This window comes from Neodiprion lecontei, chromosome 3 (genome assembly GCF_021901455.1).
Source record: "Neodiprion lecontei isolate iyNeoLeco1 chromosome 3, iyNeoLeco1.1, whole genome shotgun sequence".
In the NCBI taxonomy this organism is placed as follows: Eukaryota; Metazoa; Arthropoda; class Insecta; order Hymenoptera; family Diprionidae; genus Neodiprion; species Neodiprion lecontei.
In genome coordinates, this window is record NC_060262.1 from 24,683,881 (window position 1) to 24,705,605 (window position 21,725).

A 21,725-nucleotide genomic window follows, 5' to 3' on the forward strand; every position below is an offset into this window, starting at 1 on the left:
TCTGTTAATCTGCACTTACAGTTCGTATCCTTTTACTTGTCTCTGCACATTCGTAGATTGGCACCCCTCCCATTCTGTAAAAAAAATCATTGATTCGAGTGCCTTCGACATGTTTACACGGGCACTATTTTGCCTGTAAACACTTCATACATTTATAACAGTATGAAATTCAGTACAGTCGAAAACGACTGAGCGGAAGTACGCGGTATACAGAGGATGCTGACCCGCCACAGTCTGCGTCACGGAATAATTCAAGTAGCTCGAGTATAGCTTGCAAAGCTGTACTCTAGACTCAGACAAAGCCTAACGAAGCTTCTATTCAGCAACAGTAGGTACTGCAAGCCCAACTTCACTTCCATTATGCTTACTCACAACTCGGAATGTGCCTCAACGTTGAGGATGAATTGCAATGTGGGGCAGGGGGCGTCGCTTATAACGGCTACCCCCTTTTATCCCCGGTTTCCCCCTATTCCTGTCAAACAATTCGACAGTTTTTCAGGCCACAGCATTTCGGCCCACTGGCCGCAAGACCCGAGGGAGTATTCGAGCCGTGTGCGGGAAGGTATTTACCGCCCACGCTGTTAAATAGGTGCAAAAACCTGTGCAGGGTCGCTTGTTTCTCCTTTTTCATTTTCCACGTAAAATGTGTATGTAACTCCGAAACTTTTTCTCACTTTTATAGTCGAACGGGTACAATATCCGTAGCGAGCATTCTTTGGAGGCGTTACATCGTTTAAAGGAGGCATCGCACCAATGTGTTCAACATCACCTGTATTCCTCGTTATGATATCTAATTGTAAGTGTACCGGGTAAGTCTAGCCAAACGAAGGAAAGGCGCAAAAGAGGCTCTACGCAAAGAGAAGAATATCGAGGCACATCCCTGAGAGGCTTCCATTCTCGGAGAGGTACCAAGACTCCAGATGACGGCTTTTTATTCACGAATTATATTTCGTCGCGCGAGCAGTTGAGAGTCGAGACCCAAGAAATCGCACCCCACGAAAATAAATACTGAAATAACAACGTCGAACCGTGTATAAACATCTCCGTGAATCGTGTACGTATATATGCGATTCAATAACAAAACCAAACGTTTTTCGTTTTCCCTGTACCGATTGTATTTGCCTGGTACCTTTGGCGCTGTGTTAACAATACCTTGTGCTCTGTATTTCAACTTTTTCTATACGAATATATTCGAAATGGTTGCTGACTCTGTAATCGCATACATGTTACAGGTACCTACCCACATATGTGTCTTTCATCGAGTACATATATGGCAGGGGTACTCCACTGCCGATTGTATCGTAGTGATTGCTTCTTGGTACGCATCATAAAACCCTTATATGGCTCAATAACGAGGGTTTGGTAAGACTTGGCTTCAACGAGAAATATTTACGACATCACCCTGATCGGGTGTGTCCCTTTTTTTGCTTTATCTCTCGGCCATCCATGACGGAAATTAGCTGACCATATAGTTGACTTTGACATGTAACCGTTACTAAAAACAAGACATCTAGATGAACCCACGTATACAATGTAATAAAGAAAAGAGCGAAAAAAATTATCGATAAACATAAAAAGAACAAGTGAAATTCTACGATTAACGTAATAAAATCGGGCGGATGGAAGGAGAGGGGCGTTTTAGGAGGCTGATTGGCTCGGTCTAAGCACCCAATTAGAGCTGCTATTAACCCCGTAACTGTGCCCATCGTTTTACCACACCTTAAACGAAACCTGATCGTCCCAACGTCCGAGGCTGTATTAAGGCCTAACTGTAGTATCCTTAATGCCTTGGACGTATGTCGTTAAATCTTACGTGTTCCAAAATTGCTCCTGGAAATTGAAGGTAACGCGTTGTTTTATTTTTTAACACGCTTGTCGATACGACTAAAATTGAACAACTTGTAATACTACGTGACAATTACCGTCTCGCGTACTTTTTGCTTCACAATCTTCAGCACATTACTTCTGCATCGAATCGAGGAATCAATTTGACTCAGTATTCTAATTAAAGTATATTCTAATATTGTTACCGTAAATTTATACGAATCTGTAGAAAAAGTATAACAAGTCATCTTTGCCAACGATCATCGTGTGACACAATGTCTGAAAATGCCTTTATTCTTCAGGTGTCGTGCATCATATCCCAGTAGTAAAAATCGATCAAACATCGCAATACGGGACGAAGGGAGAAGGGTACGGGAAATCCGAAGATCGTGAAGTGCAAACGAAGAAGTCTGTCAGCCATAGTAAAAGCAGTATAGAAACAGTAGGCAGAAATTGCATCAGCCGTTTTAAAGTTCTCTCAACGACCACGACAGCGACCTAGTCATTACATCGTACGCGAATCGTATATAAATTGCACGATCAAGCCAACCGTTCTCCAGTCTTCTTTTCCACCACCATCGTAAAAGTATATATATCGAGGGTACATAAGAAATCGACATGAGAAATAAAACAGCTGCACGTAGGACGGATGAGCAGCTATTTTTATTAGCAAGTATTCACCAGTTCACCAACTACCAACGTGGCCCAGCATCGAGCATCGAGGATACTTTTCTCTCTGCCTCCGGCGTCTCTCTTTTGTTGGAATTGTCAGAAAGCAGGAATCTGACGACCAAGGCCTCTGCCCGTTGATCTCGTTCCGGGTTTCGTTGTCCCTGGTCCCTTAGGAAACGGGGCAGCGACACCCGAATGTCGTCTAGAGTTGCTACGCGGGCGTAAAAATCGCACAACTGCTCCACTGGGCGATACACACGCTGAGGAAAGTGTCAACTTACGAGTGAGTTTCAGCAAAACTTTATCTTTTCTTTTATCATCGTATTGGCCAACTGTACTAACTTTCCACCGTGCCGTCATAACTTGTTACCTTCATAAATCATATTAATATAACAGCAACCGTACTGGCGACGTTGTTTTCGTACACTTTGTATAGTCATGGTTGGGACAATCTCAAACCTGATCGTAATGGCTTCGGATAGTTTGGCAGTAAATTGTGTTTCATTTGTCACGAGCACTCTTGTTATACACTTGCAGTTATTATTGTATCAAACACTAAGATAGTGCCGTTAAGAACCGGATATTATATCTTAAACAAATCAACCCACTGTTCAAAAGTGAAAAGATTTCGGCAAAGCACTGATAAGGATTAAGGCAGATTGATTTTCCCTCAAATTGAATTCTTTCCAACGTGAAGTAGGAAAATTGAAATTGAGCGATTCGTTTCACTTTAATGAGATGATTGGTCGCGTCAACTGATGCTCATTGGTATGATTGATAATCAGAGTTGCAATGAATCAAGGTTTGACATGAATTGAGCAGCCGGCCTTCTCGTTACAAAAGTTACGGGGCTGACACAATGACTGATAGGGTGTTATTCAAGTTACGCAGAAATATGAGACCCATTCTCTGAAAAATCGGGGTTTAAATTCGCTGTATGCGCTTGAAACCATTATATTTAGTTACAGGAATTGAAATTTGCTGTCATATGTGGATGTTCAGGCGTAGAATAATTCATATGATCACAATTTTTCAAAACCGATGTGCAAACTAAAAATCTCCATCGTGGTACAGCGGCGACTATTTACCACTGCATCGTACGATTTTACACACCAACGATACTTGCAGTCATCGGTAAGTGTAACACACTCCTGCCAGCTGCGCCCGTGCATTATCGAATGCCATAAAACCGTCAGGGCACGTCTCGAGTTTCATGGTGCAGAGGGGGTAAGTCTTATGCTAAATACGTGAGGTACTAACTCGCGCAACGGCTGTATCGTATTTTATCATGAACTCGTTCGCAGGTTCGTTCCCGTCGGCTCACACCGAGGGGGTGGTAATCATCTCGTGCACCCTGGAGGATTTCTTGAAGTATGAGGTATTAGATACAGCCACGTGGCACCGCAAGTCTAAAATTAATATTTCAGCAATTCAGCTTTAGTCAAACAACCTCTGATAGTTTTCATCATTGCGGATTCGCCATATGTACACCTTCAAGTATCCGAAGCCTGTAATATTTTGTCTTGTAACATAAATTTGATACGCAGTGGGTAAGTTGTAATAATCCTTCCGCCATTGCCGCCTTGCCAAATCGAATCCTGCAGTTCGCGTTACATTCGAAGCGCATTGTACCGGGGAGACCGGAAATTGTTTCACACTGTAACAAGTCTGTTACTCGACGATGGAGCTCTGGAGAGGTCTGGAAGTCACTGCATGCGCGTACTGACTTTAAGGCCAAGAGTATTAAACTTGGAGGAGGCAAATACGAGCGATACAAGGATCACATACATAGCGACGGAGAAGATTTTAGCATGCAGGACGTGGAGCCCCTAATGCTAAAATATCGTCTGTACACCCGCGGCCAACCCTCCACATTCCAAAAGCATGAAAGCTCGGATGGTTCTGTGAGAGCTGCCCAGTAAAAATTCGCATGCCAAAGGCGGTATTCCTTTGGTAACCGAACACTCACGTGTCAGTTGATTACAGACAACACGTCGTTCGCCATTACATGTGCTTATTCATTTTCGATCTCGTACGCGTGCTTATATTGTATATATATATATATATATGTACATCTGTCGATCTTTCAATTACAGAAGTAAATAGAAATCTTTTTCACCCGATACCGAACAATTCATGCCCATATTTCGGCCAGAGTATCAAACCAAATGTGAAGACTTCAACGTCAACGTTACCACTCGACTATGTATTACGGAGGTACAATCATCAAACGTCAGATGTGTCGGTTCAATATTTACTCCGTCCGAAGACTTCAAGGTAATTATTTGACGGCTGACCTGACAGCAACCAATATTTGATTACTCAACCAAAGCTAACGCGAGTTGTTACAATGAACCGTTTGCTAACTGGTTTCTTTTTTTCTTTTACACGAAATTGTTTGTAGGGAATGCCTCGTTAGGTAAGATAGAGGTATATTATCTAGTCAATAAACTACGTCAACTTAATATTGTCTCGCTCGTTACATTTCTACTTTAAATAATTCACGGAGCATATACTAGCCATAAAAGAGACAGGCATTTGAATGCCACGATCTTCACCTCATGTCGAGATTCATGTTAGTTTACAAATATCTTCCAGTCAATAAATGGATAGCAATTATCACCCTAATTCATCCTTGACAACCTAAAATTATAATAGCTGCATCGTGAACATGTGATTTCATTAGATTACTGTGTTACTTGAATTAAAAAAACCTTTACACGGTGCTATTACCTGTACGTCGTCATACTCGTAAAATCTATCACCCTTAAATTAACGATTCTGATCAAGCTGCGTGCATTGCGAGGGTATAATGGCGCGTTATGAAGATAGAAATTAGGATCTTGAATGCTGTACCGATCCATCATTGAATTTATACGGCTTGTTAATCAAATATGTGAATGCAGTACACGATTAATTCTCGTGTTTGAAATAGCTGTAAGCTCGCGAGACGAAACTAATCGCGTACCGCAGCATCCGTTGAATGTTTATACAGACAGGGAACCATGAAACTTAGCAGATTGACGGACCGACTCAATCATGCACAATCATAACGGAACAATCAGTGAACGCACCAACTTTACCGGATATTCATGCAGGCTGACCAACTCAAGCTTCAGCTGTTAAACTGAGCTTTGTGATTCGAGAAGGCTTGGTGAACTTTTCTATTTTCTTTTTTTTTTTATTTGTCAACTGTTATCATAAAACTTTATTTTCTTGGAACTAAAAACGTTAAAACGGTACTATCGCGCCGACCAATAGAGTTGAATTGTTTTTCAGATGCGCAGTTGATCACTCAGCTTACCGAGTTTCACAGTTTGATTTCGCCCCATGGAGAAGTTGCAAAAAAACAGATCAAGCGCATTCACTTGCAGCTGTTTCTGTTGAACTTCATCCGTATGTTAAAGTTTATTGTAATTAACGGCTAGACGTCTACCAATAGAAAATCTCCGTGGAGTGTTCGCGGAGAAAACACCAATAGCTGACCACAATCCCCGGTAAAGTTGAAATTGTTTTTACTAGGACGAGTCTAACTGCGAACGTCACAGCGATCTATTTGCAAAGTCAGGGAAGTCCCGGGGCGGAGGGTTTGCAGTGGCGGATGAAGACTCGGCTGGTACATGGGCTACCTACCCCTCTTAATCCCCTTTCGTGACAGTCGCTTGTTTTTCCCGGCAACCCCTCGCATGTCTCTCGTTTCACAAACGGCAATGCTGTTTGGTCTTTCACCAGCCCTAGCCTCGCGGTTATTCATGCTCTGTTGCACCGCGGCGCAATACACGAGCCTCAATTTGTACTGCGTTTCCGATAAAAACGCTCATGGCAAATTGGAAAGCAAATTACGCGACGCGTGACCATCTATTAAATGCTCGCCCGTCACTTTTTAGCTGCCGACCATAAATCAGACCCGCATTATTAGTCGCCAGCCATTGGACCACAGATTATTCTCGAGCTACGCACACGCCCGAAAATAAGTATTGGCGATTTCCACTTATGGTTCGGGTTGGTGTAAATAGCCTTGATATAAAAAGGTGTAACGAATGATAACATTAAAACTCGTAATCGAGGCTATGCCTTATGTGTCTGAGAGGAGCGAGAAAAAAATATTATATTCTATCACAGCCTTAAGCACTGTGGGGGTGCGAGCGATAAATTAGACCTATTCTCTACGAAAAATGCTTTATTTCGCCAGTGGTCGGCCGCAATTTATATTTGTTATTTAGAGCTTCTGGATAGAACGCGTCTGTATCTTTGCACGACTTGAAAAATTATTGGCTGCTATTCTATTGTGTAGATCTGATTTTCTCACTATAAGACGAAGAGTATAAATATATATTCATCTTTCGGAGTTTTCTCTTGACATCATTCATACTCGTTAATCAATTGACACCGTTGCATATGCAAACCAAACTTTCAAATCTCTCTTGATAATCAGCTGCTTTTATCAAATTATTTCCGTATAGTTGCAGGCATACCTATTTTAGCCACCGATTTTATCTAATATTTCGTATCCATAATAGTAGACCGTAAATCGATGTAATAATCAAGACAGTGACTAAATTTTTGTTATCGCGATATATTCATTGTATTTTGTAAAAAATATTGAAGAGTATTTGGTGGTTTTTTTTCGTCTTATTCGAAACAGATAAAATCGGTTTATTCATGAGGATAACGTGTAACGATGTACTATGATTGCGAATTCAATATGACGAAATTGATTTCCAATATTACGAATTTAAACGTGAGAATTACACAAAGTCCAATCAGAGACTTCGACGTGATAATTTGATTTCTTCTAGCGTGTTTCCACGATCACGCTGCAGGGCGCTTCGATCACATTTCAAACCAGTGCGTGACACTATGTACATATCGGTTTACCGGTGCGGTAATTCTACCTCACGTTTTCACGAGGGTTCTCTTCGAGTATAAAACAGTGAAAAGAGTGCTCTACAGAGCAATTTGTTAGTGAAATTATTCGAGTGAAAACTCGAACGCGGACCTTCAGCAAGTGTGCCAAACTCTATTGTTCGTCCCATCTGTGCAGCCTAACGAACCCGCCGGCGAACTCGATTCGCGGATGAAACGTTCGAAATTTGAAAACGCCGTTCGGACAGACGCGACGGTCGCGAGGCGTACAGTACAGCTGGCACCCGAAGAGCCATTATTCCGTGCACTATGGCCAGCTATTAGTGCAGTAGTAGGGCCGCTGGCGGCTGACCACGTGATCGAACTCTTCTGGCGGCCAAATTGACCGTCCCTAACCCCACAGCCGCCGACCAATTGGGTCATGACCTTTCCGAACCCGTACGCTGCAGCCGGACGGAACGAAAAATATCAATGGACGGATTTCACGTGGACCTCAAACATTTACCGGATATAAAATTAACCTTTAGTTGGACGGAAATATTCGCTAGTGTCGTTGGCGACTGGCAACCGTCTCAAGCTCGAATACAGAAACTGGTACCAATGGGAATCCCCCGGGACTCGGAGGAACGCCGAGCAATCGAATATTTTGTCGCGCTGCGCTGCCGAACATCCCCACCCTTTCTAACTCGTGTACTCTGCGTACAAATGCACATGTCAGTCTCAGCGTGCCGTTTGTGGGTACCGTATCACTTGCAAGTTCATATGCTTGGGTGATGTTTTTGTCGAGACTACCCACGATCGGTGGGGAAAAAAGATGAGAGCCTGGTTCCGGTTTTCGTTTCGAAAGATCCCCATTATTGACTCTAGAAAAACCTGTGGAATATCGTTGAAATTAAGATTCCATCACATCGCAGAGAGATTTGCAGGACAAACGATCTTCGGCGGTTTTTTTTCCATTAAAACATGATTTAGTACATTTTATAGGTACTTTGCCATGTCCTAGCTTGCTTGGATAATAAAAAGAAAAGGACGCCAGTCTTCCGTATGAAAATTTAATTTGAAAACTGTCTGATTCAAGACCACTTTGGCAGTATACGACGTATAGTTAAAATTAGCAAGCCAAGTATTCTTGATCTAATCCTGCAGCTAATTTGAATTTTAATATTTTCTAATTAAATTAGATCGGTCGTTTCGGAGCTCGGTTATAACCTCAAAAATTGAAATATTTACCAGACAGCGGGGCTGGCTCTATAATGGCTTAAGATAGCGAATCTCTTTCGGTGACTTCGTATAAACCGTCTTCAGCCGTAATATCGAACGCCTGGCCGATAACTCGGTGCGATATCGTCGCCTGTTGTTACGTATACACTATTTACAGTGTACGAGCACGGGTAATCTAAACATGAAACCCCCACCACGGTTTTAACGGATCATCGAACGTTAGCAACGAAATCGTTGTAATGATATTCGTTTCTGGTGAAATTTATAAATATCGTAAGATAAGCCGCTCTAGAAACATAGGACCCGGGGAGAATCGTTTACGAAAAATACGAACTGTAGCAATTTTATGTTGTTGTAGAAACACGCCCTACTGAAAACCTTCAGTTTTAGATCATAAAATGTCTGAATAATTCAGCGTGTAAGGCATTACATTATTTATCTTGTAAATTCGATAAAATGTGTAAGAAATCACATAATAAATTACAAAAACACGAATCATCAGATATACTAGACCAAAATTCACATAGTTCACTGTTTGTGCATTTGTACTTTATTGCGTAATTTCTTACATATTTTATCGAATTTACAAAATAAATCGTATAATAAATTGCATGTCAGATTTTTTTAAAACTTTATATGATTTGACACATGAACAATTTCAATAGGGTGTGCTTATTTTTACTCAGCCAATGCATTGGTACTTTTATGAGCTAATGACGGATAACGGAATTCAATGCAACTTTGTATTACTGTAATTATGTAATGAGTATCTATTATACAGACTCGAAAAGGTTTCAAATTAAAATACTTAAAAATCACCGTTTTTTCAAAACCATTTGCATACTGGTTTCCTACAGATTACATTAAATGTATATAGAGTCATTTATTCGTTGCCGGTATATTTTTCAATTCTACACTGGTATATGGCTGGTATTCAGCAACGAATAAATAACCCTGTATGTATATATTATATACATTAACCAATGTAATTTAGAATGTATCCATCAAAACTCGCGAGGGTCTTAGATACATACAACATGCTTGAATTCCCCCCTTTGATTGGAGGGCGCAGACGGTCTTATTCCAACAATAAGGCAGGTTCTCTCTGTTAATTAGACATCCGACAAGTGTGGGTAAGTATGTCTTTAACCCAATTGAGTTGGGGTGAAAACGATATTGAATGAACGATTAAACAGATGACAAATCCCAGCGTTTGAACAGTTGACTCGCTCTGAGCAGCGAGTATTGAAATATTAATTACGAGACCGTTGACTCCTGTAAGATGGCAGGGAAGTAATTTTACAGAAGTCTAAGGAATGCATCTTAACTTCCATCTCATTTCGGGAGCTGTGCTTATAATTGTGTAATACTATTAGAATAGCCACTTATATGTAACGCCCTTGAAGAATTTCGCGATTCGGACGTAAGTGTAAAACTTGTACGTTCCAAAATTCAAGGCTTATTGACGTTCAGCTGAAGCTTCTTAACACCCAGAAGAACAGAAGTAAAAAATAAACCCGACGGACTTCTGGCTGTGCTTGAGTAGAGGGTAGGTATCGAATGTTCGCTCTGTGTTTTTAATCCAACAATTTTCAGGTCTGGAAAATCCTCTCACGTGGTACTTATCCACTAAAAAGGCGGTAGGATGTCACCAGCTTGACCTACTGGATTTCCGAAAAATCGAAATCCAATCAATCGATGCATCTCAAATAAGTACATACGTTTTGTAAATAATTGTTTTTATTTATTGTGTTTTTGCCTATTATGATTGATGTGGGAGGTCAAAAACATGTATCAATAGGATGTATAAATAAGGGGACGGCGAAGAATTTGAATCTTTTGTCAAAATAAAAGAAAAGACGTGAAATCGATGGACAGGCTTCGAAAAAGAAAATGACGAGAACGATAATAAATATGACATTGATTATAACTGGGAAAAATTAAATATAAATGAAATATAAATGAAATATAAATAACATGTAATACCTCGTTAAATACCGTCCATCGTCACAATAATTAAAATCACACATTCATTCCAAACATTCACAAATAAATTAAGATAAAATACGCCAAAATTCACACTGGGATTATAAAATTGTCTATAGTGATGAGGTAAAAAGTTGATCATCCATAAATATATTAAAAATCACTTATCCCTTTATTTAAATATGTGGCAGCAGCTCCGTCGTGTAATCGTCCGTGTGATATGCGAGTCTTTTTATAAGCTTTGGAATCCACTATCTTTTTAACTTTTCTTCGTGGCGATTCCGAAATAAGGTTCAAATTCGTATGGATATTAACTGGCGAAGTCGATGTGTGAATTTTGCTTTAATTCCCGTTTGCAATGAATGAATAATCGCTATTGGAAATTATAAACCAGTTGGTTAGGCGTCTTCCCGTAGACTCTTCAAAATGTTCAGCCGTTTCTCCCGCCTGACGCCTGGATCGAGATGATTGTGTCAAGCAAAGCCTCGCGGGCACTTTGAATTTAAAATATCGTTACAGTTTGAATTACAGACTCGCATAGAAACAGATTCATTGTGAGAGTCGAAAGCTGAACCCCGCGTAATTTCTCATTTTGGTTTTATGTTCAGCAGCTAGTCTTATTTTAGGCAAGTGTACAAATCCTGGTGGATATAAGTTGCTAAAGGTAAAGATGCGATAATTTGCTTTTCACCAAAGACCCGAAGAAAAGTCAGCTGCAGTGCTTTTCCCTGTTGCAGCATTCTCGCCAATGGTTATCTGTGCTACGTAGAGCGACAGCCTCCAGCGGGAAAAAGATAAATTATAGTATTTACGTGAATCCCAGCAAGATGAAATTCCGCTCCCACTTTCCGTTGACTAATTGCAGTCTTTCTCCCCAACCCCTTTCCTCGTTCACCTCGACCTCCTTGAAGCCATCCAACGAACCCAACCGAGTTATACTTACCTCTGCTTACTTGGCACTCCCTGCGAACCTTAGTATATAGTTTATATAGCTACGTATGTACCAAAGCCGGTGTAAAGAATGGCCAAGGACTGAGTCAAGAAAATATTTCATTTTTATATGCATTTCTACTGCAGGAAATTAACGCCGGCAATACTTAGACCGAGAGAACGTGCTTTGTAGTCGAGAAATAAAATTAAGGAAACGCTGTAAAGTTGCACTGACTGCATTTGTTCAAGTTACTGTACTATGGTAGACATAGACGAACATAAGTGACATGAATTTTTTACGCGATTCAAATGGAAAATTATTAATCCATCTCTTTGTAAGACTATCACAAATACCATGTTTATTAATATAATGCTTTCGGTTATTTCTTTATTATATCAGTCGCTATAATTCAATGTCTTCTCCCAAGTATGCATCAGTATATTTTAAATCGAAGTAATTTCAAGTCGTCATTCTACGTCTCAATGTCAATATCTTCAGACTCCTGTGTTTCTCTGACATTCAGTAAGCGACAGGAAACTGAAAAGTGGTTGAACATCCCACAGCTCGTATATTTCTTTCTGAAAGCAGGACCCTGGCGAGGCCCATGTCTTCGCGCCCACCTTCCATAGTTGAACTGCCCAGTTTTCTTACCTCCCTCGGATGTTTTGCTCTTTTTGTCCCCTTTGTTCTTACACGGTTTCATACCTTGAACGGACTTGACTTGCAAATTTTTTGCCTTAGTTTTTGATGCTTCGGCGGCTTTGCAATAATCGACTGCTTTTTCCATGTCTAAATCATCAATTTGGAGCAATCTGTTTTGTAATATCAAATCACTTATCCCTAGTACTATGCGATCTCTGATCATCTGATTCGTGAAATTTTGGAATTGACAGTTTTTGGACAATTTTTTAATATCTGTTAAGTATTGCTCGAAAGTTTCGCCGTCTTGTTGATCTCTTTTATAAAACACAAATCTCTCAAATACAACATTTTTCTTGGGAACGCAGTAAGCTTCGAAATGTTCAATCACTTTGTGTTCATTCGTTTTGTCAGCGTCACTTAAATTGAACGTGTTGAACAGCTCAACCGCATCTTCACCAATTAAATTTAAAAATATCGCGACTTTCATTTCCGATTCGATACTTGTTTTTCCTGACACTTTCATATAAATGTCACAGCTTTGTTTAAATTTGCGCCAATTTTCACTAAGATTTGCTCCTACATTCATACACTTGGGGGGCTTCAAACAGTCCATCTTGTCTATCGTGTATCGTACGATTTTTTTTTTTTTTTATATAGGTTATAAAACTATAACTCCAGAATATTTCTTATTCTTCACTTTTCACCATCATTTTATTTATTATTCGACTGCGCCATGTATTGTTTAAAAGGTTATTCAGCTTTAATCTTTGATATTTTATTGAAGATGTATTTATTTCGTACGTGTGTACATCTAGTAACATGCACAATTGATAGTATCTCTTACTGGCCGTACACGCACCTGACATTCTTAACGACGCCGCCGGTTTATCCATGGTTTACCAGCTATCAACCAGTATTGACAATTGACAACTTACATACACTGCACAGCCACAAGCTCAAGAGAGATATTCTACCTAAGAATTCTACTATCAAGTTGGTAACTCAAGTATGTGGTCTTACAAAATACAACTTTCGACGCTAAATTATCATTTTCATCACTATAAATACTGAAGTTTTGGTTATCCCACACCTTAAAATGAGCGGCGGTTCTTCGTGAAAATATGAATGCAGCATTTGAAATATTTTACACACGAAGTAACACTACTTCGTGGTTTTATAATTCACTCTTTGGTTGGAGGCATCTTCCGACCATATGATTAAATCGCATGTTTCTTCAGAATCAAATCAATTACACAAGAATCAAAATGGAATTCATAGAGTGCTTTGTTCGATCTACGACGATACACAAAACTCAAAACGTTAAGTATATTTATGACATCGACTCATTCAAGAGGATAGCGATTTAGGGATACATTTTATTGGTAAAAATCAACCCGCATGGTTAATAAATTGATACTCAATTAATGAGACTGATGTTAATAACGTTAACGTAACTAAATATTGTGAGAAAAATCATTATTTTGCAATATTATGTAGTGACTGAAGTGGTCGTGTTTTCAAAATATGAGGATGCTTGGCTTTATTGTGGTTTACTACTTTTCAGACATGCGTAAAACTGTAAAATAACGATTTTTTAGAAACATGGAAATTTAATAACGTTACTAGTTTCAGCTTTATCCAAAAATACAATGCGAAAAAAAAATCTCGATTTTTCAAATTTAATTCTCACTCCCAGCAGATGAAACTTACAATGAGTATTAAGCAATTAATGCCGCTTATACAACAACTTTGGAAACTTGCATGATATTCGACTCACGGTTTAATAATTAGTGACATACTGAGATTAAATTATAAATACATGACACACATACTTTCACAATTGGGAGGGTGGCCACGAATACCAAGAAAAAATATCTCTGTCTTGTTCCAGGTTTTCCAATAGTTTCTACTCGCAATCAGTTCTTTAATTAAGATGGACTACTTCTCCAGATTTTTTCTAGGAATGGGGTAAAAAGTTCAGTTGTTCACATCCCTATAGTTATTGACAAGACGAAGGGATTGAGACAGGCAAACCTATGTGTGAAATCATGTTTAGAAATGTATTAGTACCAATGTGAATTATTCATAGTGCGTCAACAATCGTACCTTTTATCATATGTGAATATACAAATTTAATTGCGAAGTGTATTCAGATTTATTCTCAAAATTATTTGCAATTTTATAATTTGAATCATGACGTCACAATCAAACTCTAACACCTGTAACTTGAAATTTAACTAACAGTGCTTCATAAAAATGTGAAAAATTACTACAAAAGTTACATATTATCCATCATTTTGCAAAATTTTTGTGGAAGAACTCTTTAAACGTTACATTTTTGGATGATTCATTATCCTCATATCCTACAGCGGAATCAGTGGATGATTTCAATTTTCATTAATTAGAAAAACTAGTATTTTTATTTTTCTCTAATTACAATTTATATTCCATGTCCTTCTCAAAATTCCACCACTTTTCTAGATTTTCTAGGTTTTTCCGAAGTATGGCCACCTTGATTATACTAACTCAATCTTCTTAGATTTAAATTGAATTTCATACTTTTGATTGAATGGCAAGTGAGAAAATATTATATGCTTGTACATGCAAAATTCATACTGAGATTATTTTCAATCATGTACCTTCAGTCATTATTTGTTGTTGATAATCCATATCAGATTTCGTAATTTGTTCTTTCGCGTGAATTTTCTGGTGCCTTACTAATTTCGGTTTGGTTACAAAAGCCTTATTACAAACAGTACAGATGTAAGGCTTTTCGCCCGTATGCACCCTTTCGTGTATTTTCAAATGACCTGATTCGAAATAAGATTTGAAGCAAATTTTGCATCGAAATGTTTTTTCTCCGATATGATATCGCAGGTGTCTATTCAATTCTGGACGTGAAAGAAACGAAGTTTCGCAGAGATGGCAAGGATATTCACGTTTGCCTGAATGCATCTGTACATGCCTGGCAAGTTCGGAATTAGTATAATAACTTTTGCCACATGTCTCACAGACGTACCTACTACCTAAAATATGTCGTTTAGTATGCATCTTTAGAGATTGGACATTGGTAAATTCTTTGTTGCAAATATTACAAGTTGACGGAGTATCAGTATGAACGCCTTCGTGATATTTTAATTCAGACTTCTTAACAAAGCTTTTACCACAAATGACACATACAAAACCTTTTTCTCCAGTGTGACCTCGTTCGTGTTCTTTTCTCAAAGCATTTGTTATGAAAGTTTCATCACACGAAGTACACTTAAAAGGTTTAACACTGAGATGTCTCCTTAGATGTAAAGTTTGTTCATGCTTTTGCGTAAACGTTTTATCACATTGTGTACAGGGAAAATTACCGGTAGATCGTACCTTTACAAGGTCAGGCAAATACTCTCCAACGCAATAAAAAATGTCAGACTGATATTCAGTATTATTATCTAAGTCTAACTCTAATTCTACATCTAATGAATCACCATCCTTGTGACTATTTGTTTGAGAACCATGTTCACTAATGTTATCAATACTGATTTGAATCAATCCATCTTCGGCAGTGGATCCTGTAATCTCGTTTTCATAATGATTCTGTGTTCTTGCTTCTGCTTCCTCGCTCTTTGGTACTCCCAATACATAGTCAGGATCATTGTCAATAATTGTTTCAATTTCGTCACTCACTTCTTCCCCTGCACTAGGTATATATGTCTCTGATTTAACACTATTAAGTCTTCTGCCGTTGGCGAAATGTTCAGTAATGTGATTTTTCAAATCCTCCAATGACTCAAATGCCTCAAAACACAATTCGCATCTGATTTCAATACTCGATGTGTTGAGATATTCGCTATCCTCAACATGTTCAATTGTGAAATGAGTATCCAAATCTTTATCAGTTGAAAAAAATTTGTCACATTTATTGCAAGGGTGAACTGATTGCAGCTGAGGTTCTAAATCTTGAAGATAAATTTCTTTAGGGCTCAGTATACGTTGATTATCTTCTAAATCATTTGGCTCCAATCTACCTTTATCCTGTTCCAAGACTTGGGACTTGGGACTTGGGACTTGTTCCGAGCTTATTAAATACTCGTTTTTAACAGATGTCGTCTCTTCCAAGTTGTCAGTATCTTCAGAATCATTGATACTGCATATATTTAACACTCTAGTGCCATCTTCAGACTGTACTAGAATAACATTAATTGCTGTTGGATCTATATCAGATTCAGTTAAATTGGTGTCTAAGAAAAAATGCTCCAGACCGACATTTTCCTCATCTGCAGAGTCTACATTCGGATCAGACAATTCTTGCTTTATCATCTGTTCCGATGTCTCAACCTGAGGACTTTCCAAACAGTTGCGTAGTGTGCGATCAGAGATTTCGACGAGCAGGCGAAAGCTGTACGACTTCTCGACCTGATGACGACACGTGCAACAAATGAGCATGGGTAATCCATCATCTTCGTGAACCTGAGAAATATATCAATTTCTTACTCGTGCATAAGTTGGCTCAGCTGTAAAAATGTAATCACATTGTTCTATGAACACTGAGGCTCATCAGAGGTTGCATTTTAGATGAGATAACCTCCAAAAAGTACGGCAAGTTTCATACATTGCTAGAATTAGTATAATGTGGACTAATATTTTGGTAATAATCCTGACTTGTGTTAAGTACAGATTCATTAATGGTACTAATATTTACATATGCTTGTACGTGAATCCGATCGAATAAAAATGATTTCGAGTGTCTCTCGTTTTCGGTACAAGCGCATCCCGCGGGACGCGTGCAGCTCACGATAGTCGCGATAAGATGCGTTTGCTCGATGAAGTGAACGTGGCCACACCCACCTGCACCCGTGCAATGGTAGATATTCTTTGAGCGAGTGAAAATTCTGTATCTTCCCCATCAATCGTTTGAAAAATTGATTCCATAACATCCTCCTGCTTTAAGCAAAGCCTGCATATTTCACTGAATTCTTGCGTGAACTCTTCTCTCCTCGTCGCCATAATATGCGGAAAACTAAATATATCTACGTTCTACATACTCTATGCTGAACTACGGAAGCCACCATTGGATAATTTTACATACCAGTTCAGAGTGCGAAGTGAGCGAAGTGCTAGTCGGTACTTTCAGTAGTTTGGCAGTCCGGTAAAAGGATACATCGAGTAGATGGTTTCGTCGGTAACTCTAGGTTTTTGTCTTCGTCTACAGCATGAGATAGAAAAGGACAAATTGTCGGTGTTTCAGTTGAGCATATTGGCATTGCGATTTGCGTACTTTTTGCGATTTGGTTACTCTTTGAAATGCTGGCAACTTCAAGAACCGGAGATTTTAGTCTCAGCGAACGGTAACTTGTACGAACCAGCGTGACAAATTGTTTCATTCTAAACCCATGAACAGCCCAACGAAATCCGATCAAGGACTCAATAAGGGTGTCATTTACTTTCGTTGTTGTTCGACCGTTATACGTATTATCATTAGCACAGAAATACCGGTTAGTTACAAGGACTGGATTCAAAACTGAGAAAAACGCACGTGTAAAACGGACCGTTAATGATGAAACACAGCTAACAAACATCGTTTCAAAATCAGCGGCCTCTCACTCGGGGGATCCCATCTTATTGGTATATACAGGGATATAGCGACAAAGAATTCAACGAATATGATTGGCCACAGTCCCCTGATTCTGACTTATTTGTCACTCATGGAAATAAAATGTTCAATTTAAAGCCGCCTTCTGATTGGTCTAGATGGCGCTTATCACGGCTTTCACGGGTGAAAAATAAGTTAGAATCAGGCTGTCATATTATGAAAGTATACTTTCACATGATGACACAATAAAGTCAACAAGACCTGCGTATTATGATTCAGACAATATTTATCTACAATAATACGGCTATATTATGAAAATGGAAGAATTATTCATTTCGGAATGGGATTCTATTCGACACGCGCTCGATGAATTCCATAACATTAATATTCATAATTATTCCAACAACTTTTCACTAGCTCGCTCGGTCTTGAATTTTCGTAGGCATAGAATCGGAACGCTGTTTTAGCTAGTCGCAGGTAAAGTATCTACGTTGGGTGGGGAAGCAGAATTGTTTTCGAAAAGTGTTCGGATGGAAAAAAATTCAGAGTAATTGTAATACATCACGAAAGCGCTAATTGTGGTAAAGATGAAATGGATGCTCCGTATATAACACAGTATTTAACGCAGTGTCCTGATTTAAAGACCTAAATAGATGATTGTCGGCGATTTTTTTTTTTACAAGGAGAGAAAGAACGAAGCTTCTTTAAACATCAAGTGTATTTTAACACACATTTGAAAGGTACGAGCAAAAATTTTTATCATCCAACTGTCGTAGAACGGCAGCGTTATTAGCTGACCCGTTAACTGAAGAATATATCTTGAGTCAAAGGCTGACAATCGAACGGCCTAGCCGCTTAAATCAGCTAGAAAAATAACGTGCGTATGTCTTGTCTGTGATGTGAAAACTAAAATCATTATACGTCTTCTCATATCATACATCGTACATCATACATCATGTATTGTATTAATGTTCGAAACCACAGTTTGGATGTTCGGATGTTCAGAAAGTGACGTCACCCAAAATTTTTTTTTCTCTTGACGTCATCGATCTATACTGATCAGCTAGCCGAATTCCTCAGTCTAGAAACAACCGCGCAATAGAGCGGACGTATGAAAATCGCGCTCCACAGATTTTGAGTGCCGGGTTCTCTACCTCCTGGATCCTGCGCTCCGGGTCCGCTTCCTCGTGCACCTGGAGTTCCAGGACGAGCGCTCCGTAGTTTCGGCGCTCCAGGTCCGCTTCCTCGTGCACCTGGAGTTCCAGGACGAGCGCTCCGTAGTTTCGGCGCTCCAGGTCCGCTACCTGGCGAAACTCGACTTCTAGGACAAATGCTCCGTGGTTCCTGCGCTCCAGGTCCGCTGCCGGGTGAAACTCGACTTCTAGGAACAGCGCTCCGTAGCTTTGGCGCTCCAGGTCCGCTACCTGGCGAAACTCGACTTCTAGGACAAATGCTCTGTGTTGCTGCGCTCCAGGTCCGCTACCAGGTGACACTCGACTTCAGGGACAAGAGGTGGATAAGGAGGAGAAGAACGAGGAAAACGAGGAGATCAAGGTGGACTTGGAGAACGACGATTTCTGCACGGTGAGTAAAACATTTTTATAATATTTAATGGCAATTGTAATTACATTTTATATAAAATTTGTTAAACCTTTCATATTTTCAATGAATTATTTCAATTCATTTTTCGCGCAAGTCCAAATTGAATAGCTATCAATTCGCTGATAAAATGTATTATATTATTAATTAATTAATTAACTATACTCATCCTTACATAATATTTTTGATGTGTTCTTATACTGAAAATATTTATTACCATTCAAGGTATAAACCGAGGTGATTGTCGGTGGTTATGGGAGGTGGTTGGCGGTGGTTGGCGGTGGTTGGAGGTGGTCGGAGGTGGACGTGGAGGAGGACGAGGAAGATGAGGAGAACAAGGTGAACCAGGAGGACGAGGATTTGTGCTCGGTGAGTTTATCATTTTTACAATATTTAATGGCAATTGTAATTATATTTCATCTGAAATTTTTCAAACTTGTCGCGTTTACAATAAATTATTTCGATTCACTTCTCGCGCAAGCACAAATTCAGTTGCTATAAATGCGATAATAAAATGTATTATATTATTGATTAATTGATCTATTATACTCATCCTTACACAATATTTTTGACGTGTTCTTATACTGAAAATATTTATCACTATTCCAGGAATAACCTGAGGTGGTTATCGGTGGTTGTTGGAGGTGGTAGGCGGTGGTCGGAGGTGGACGAGGAGGAGGACGAGGAAGACTAGGAGAACAAGGTGGACAAGGAAGACAAGGATTTGTGCTCGGTGAGTTCAACATTTTTATAATATTTGATGAAGTAGGATCAGGATCGGGAGTAGGATCAGGAGTGGGAATAGGAGTAGGATCAGAAGGAGGAGTAGGAGTAGGATCAGGAATAGGATCAGGAGTGGTAGTAGGAGTAGGAGTAGGATGAGAAGTGGGATCAGGAGTAGGAGTAGGAGTAGCAGTAAAAGTACAAATAGGAGAAGGATCAAGAGTAGGTGTAGGATCAGGAGAAGAATTAGTATCAGAAGTAGTCAACCACCTCCTCCCACCTCCGACCACCTTCGTCCTCTTCGTCCACCTCGTCCCCGTCCTCTTCTTCCTCTGCCGCCTCGTTGTCCTCGTCGTTCTCGACTTCCCCGACCACCGCCGCTCACTTCCAACCACCGCCAAACACTTCCTACCCCCTCCTGCCCCCACCAAACACCGCCAACCATCTCCGTCCACCTCCTACCACACCCTGCCGCCTCTTTCTGCTCTTTTTAAATCATATTATTTACTCAGAGTAATTTTAGTCAGGAACTTTCTTAACTGGCGCTTATATCTTAATCATTTTTCTTTAACGTTGTAATTGCAAGATATAACTAATTTTTAATATTCCGCATTGCAGGAAAGTCCGTCAATGGAACGGTCTGCTGACTCCGAAGGATCTCTACTGGATGTGGATGAAACTTTGGAAAGAAGTAAAGGGTTTCTAGGATCACCATTCTACGAAGAAAGTAATAAGATCAAGAATTCTTAACTTGTATACTAATATCACCTTGTCTTCATTTGTATCAAAACATCTATGTTTGCACGGTCTTGATTGAAGTTGGAATTTCATGTTGACAATTGATTTCAGAACTGCGTCAGCTGTCAACTGGCCAATTAACAGAGCTTCTCGGTGAAATGGAATCCTTGGTCGGAGCGCTCAGCGAAACTTTAATAGCTGAGTATTATTATTATTAATATTAGCTTACTTTTGTAAGTATTTATGAATATAGCCTCCATGAATATTCATTGTTGGTATATAAGGTCTGGCAACGTACCAACTTTCTGTAAGAGATGTTAAAGATTTTCAACACAATTATGTTTCAGTTCTGTGCCCCACCCAGTGATCCATTAGTACATATCCTCCGACGTGACATCGCTGTGCTACGTATAAAGAAGAAAAGATTTATTAAGATGCAAATTGCTCCTCTCTTCTTGCCATTGTGCTTTCAGCCATTGTTGTGCTGTATGTTGAAAATATAGAACAGTTTATGATATAGAATAACAGGTACAGCTACGAATACAGCACTACAGTAAATCTTGTAGAAATGAGCTCTCATTGAGATTTCTCTGTATTCATAACTCGACGCGAGCAGGCAAAAATCAATGTAATGCCATCTGTGAGGTGATTGGACTCGTATTTGCACTACGAGAACTCGTTGGGCATTTTGCGGTGAAATTTCAAAAATTGTTGTACAAGAAATTAAATAACCATAAAAATGGATAAAAAATATTATCTCCAATAGTGACTGTAGCTAATACAGCTTCAACCGTATATTGATTATGTTAATGATCTATTGTGACAAGATCGGAATTAGATAAGCTCTCTAAATACTCTTTTCCAGACTATTAATTTATATTATATATATGTAAATGTATATTTCTTCAGTTCATACAATCACTGCACTAGGATTACCCTTGCCAT

The 21,725-nt window shown here is 39.3% G+C and overlaps 2 protein-coding genes and 3 long non-coding RNA genes across 7 annotated transcripts in view; 3 read left to right on the forward strand and 2 right to left on the reverse strand.

Annotated features, from left to right (window-relative positions):
- Positions 1–2,773, forward strand: part of LOC124293541 — a 57,035-nt gene extending 54,262 nt beyond the window's left edge. For both annotated transcript variants that reach the window (XR_006903385.1, XR_006903386.1), the window contains exon 4: positions 2,127–2,773. This is a non-coding gene — a long non-coding RNA (uncharacterized LOC124293541). The remainder of the gene's footprint in view (positions 1–2,126) is intronic.
- Positions 2,774–11,972: 9,199 nt separating this feature from the next.
- LOC124293457 lies at positions 11,973–12,755 on the reverse strand. Its single transcript, XM_046734324.1, has one exon. The coding sequence runs from the start codon at positions 12,753–12,755 to the stop codon at positions 11,973–11,975; it is 783 nt and encodes a 260-aa protein (XP_046590280.1).
- A 1,050-nt stretch (positions 12,756–13,805) lies between these two features.
- Positions 13,806–17,193, reverse strand: LOC107221603 (zinc finger protein 3 homolog). Of its 2 annotated transcripts, none has more exons than XM_015660649.2 (2): positions 16,976–17,193; positions 13,806–16,597 (listed from the first exon to the last, which is right to left on the reverse strand). In XM_015660649.2, exons 1-2 carry the CDS (start codon positions 17,132–17,134, stop codon positions 14,774–14,776), a joined length of 1,983 nt encoding a protein of 660 aa, XP_015516135.2. In that variant the 5' UTR covers positions 17,135–17,193; the 3' UTR covers positions 13,806–14,773. The 2 variants fall into 2 exon arrangements, with proteins under 2 accessions (XP_015516135.2, XP_046590321.1); XM_046734365.1 differs by having other exon boundaries at positions 16,830–17,115.
- Positions 17,194–18,426: 1,233 nt separating this feature from the next.
- LOC124293500 lies at positions 18,427–19,681 on the forward strand. Its single transcript, XR_006903354.1, has 3 exons — positions 18,427–18,597; positions 18,784–19,304; positions 19,545–19,681. It is a non-coding gene; the product is annotated as an uncharacterized LOC124293500 (long non-coding RNA).
- Positions 19,682–19,991: 310 nt separating this feature from the next.
- LOC124293499 lies at positions 19,992–21,107 on the forward strand. The gene is made up of 3 exons (XR_006903353.1): positions 19,992–20,052; positions 20,661–20,769; positions 20,892–21,107. It is a non-coding gene; the product is annotated as an uncharacterized LOC124293499 (long non-coding RNA).
- Positions 21,108–21,725: the final 618 nt, after the last annotated feature.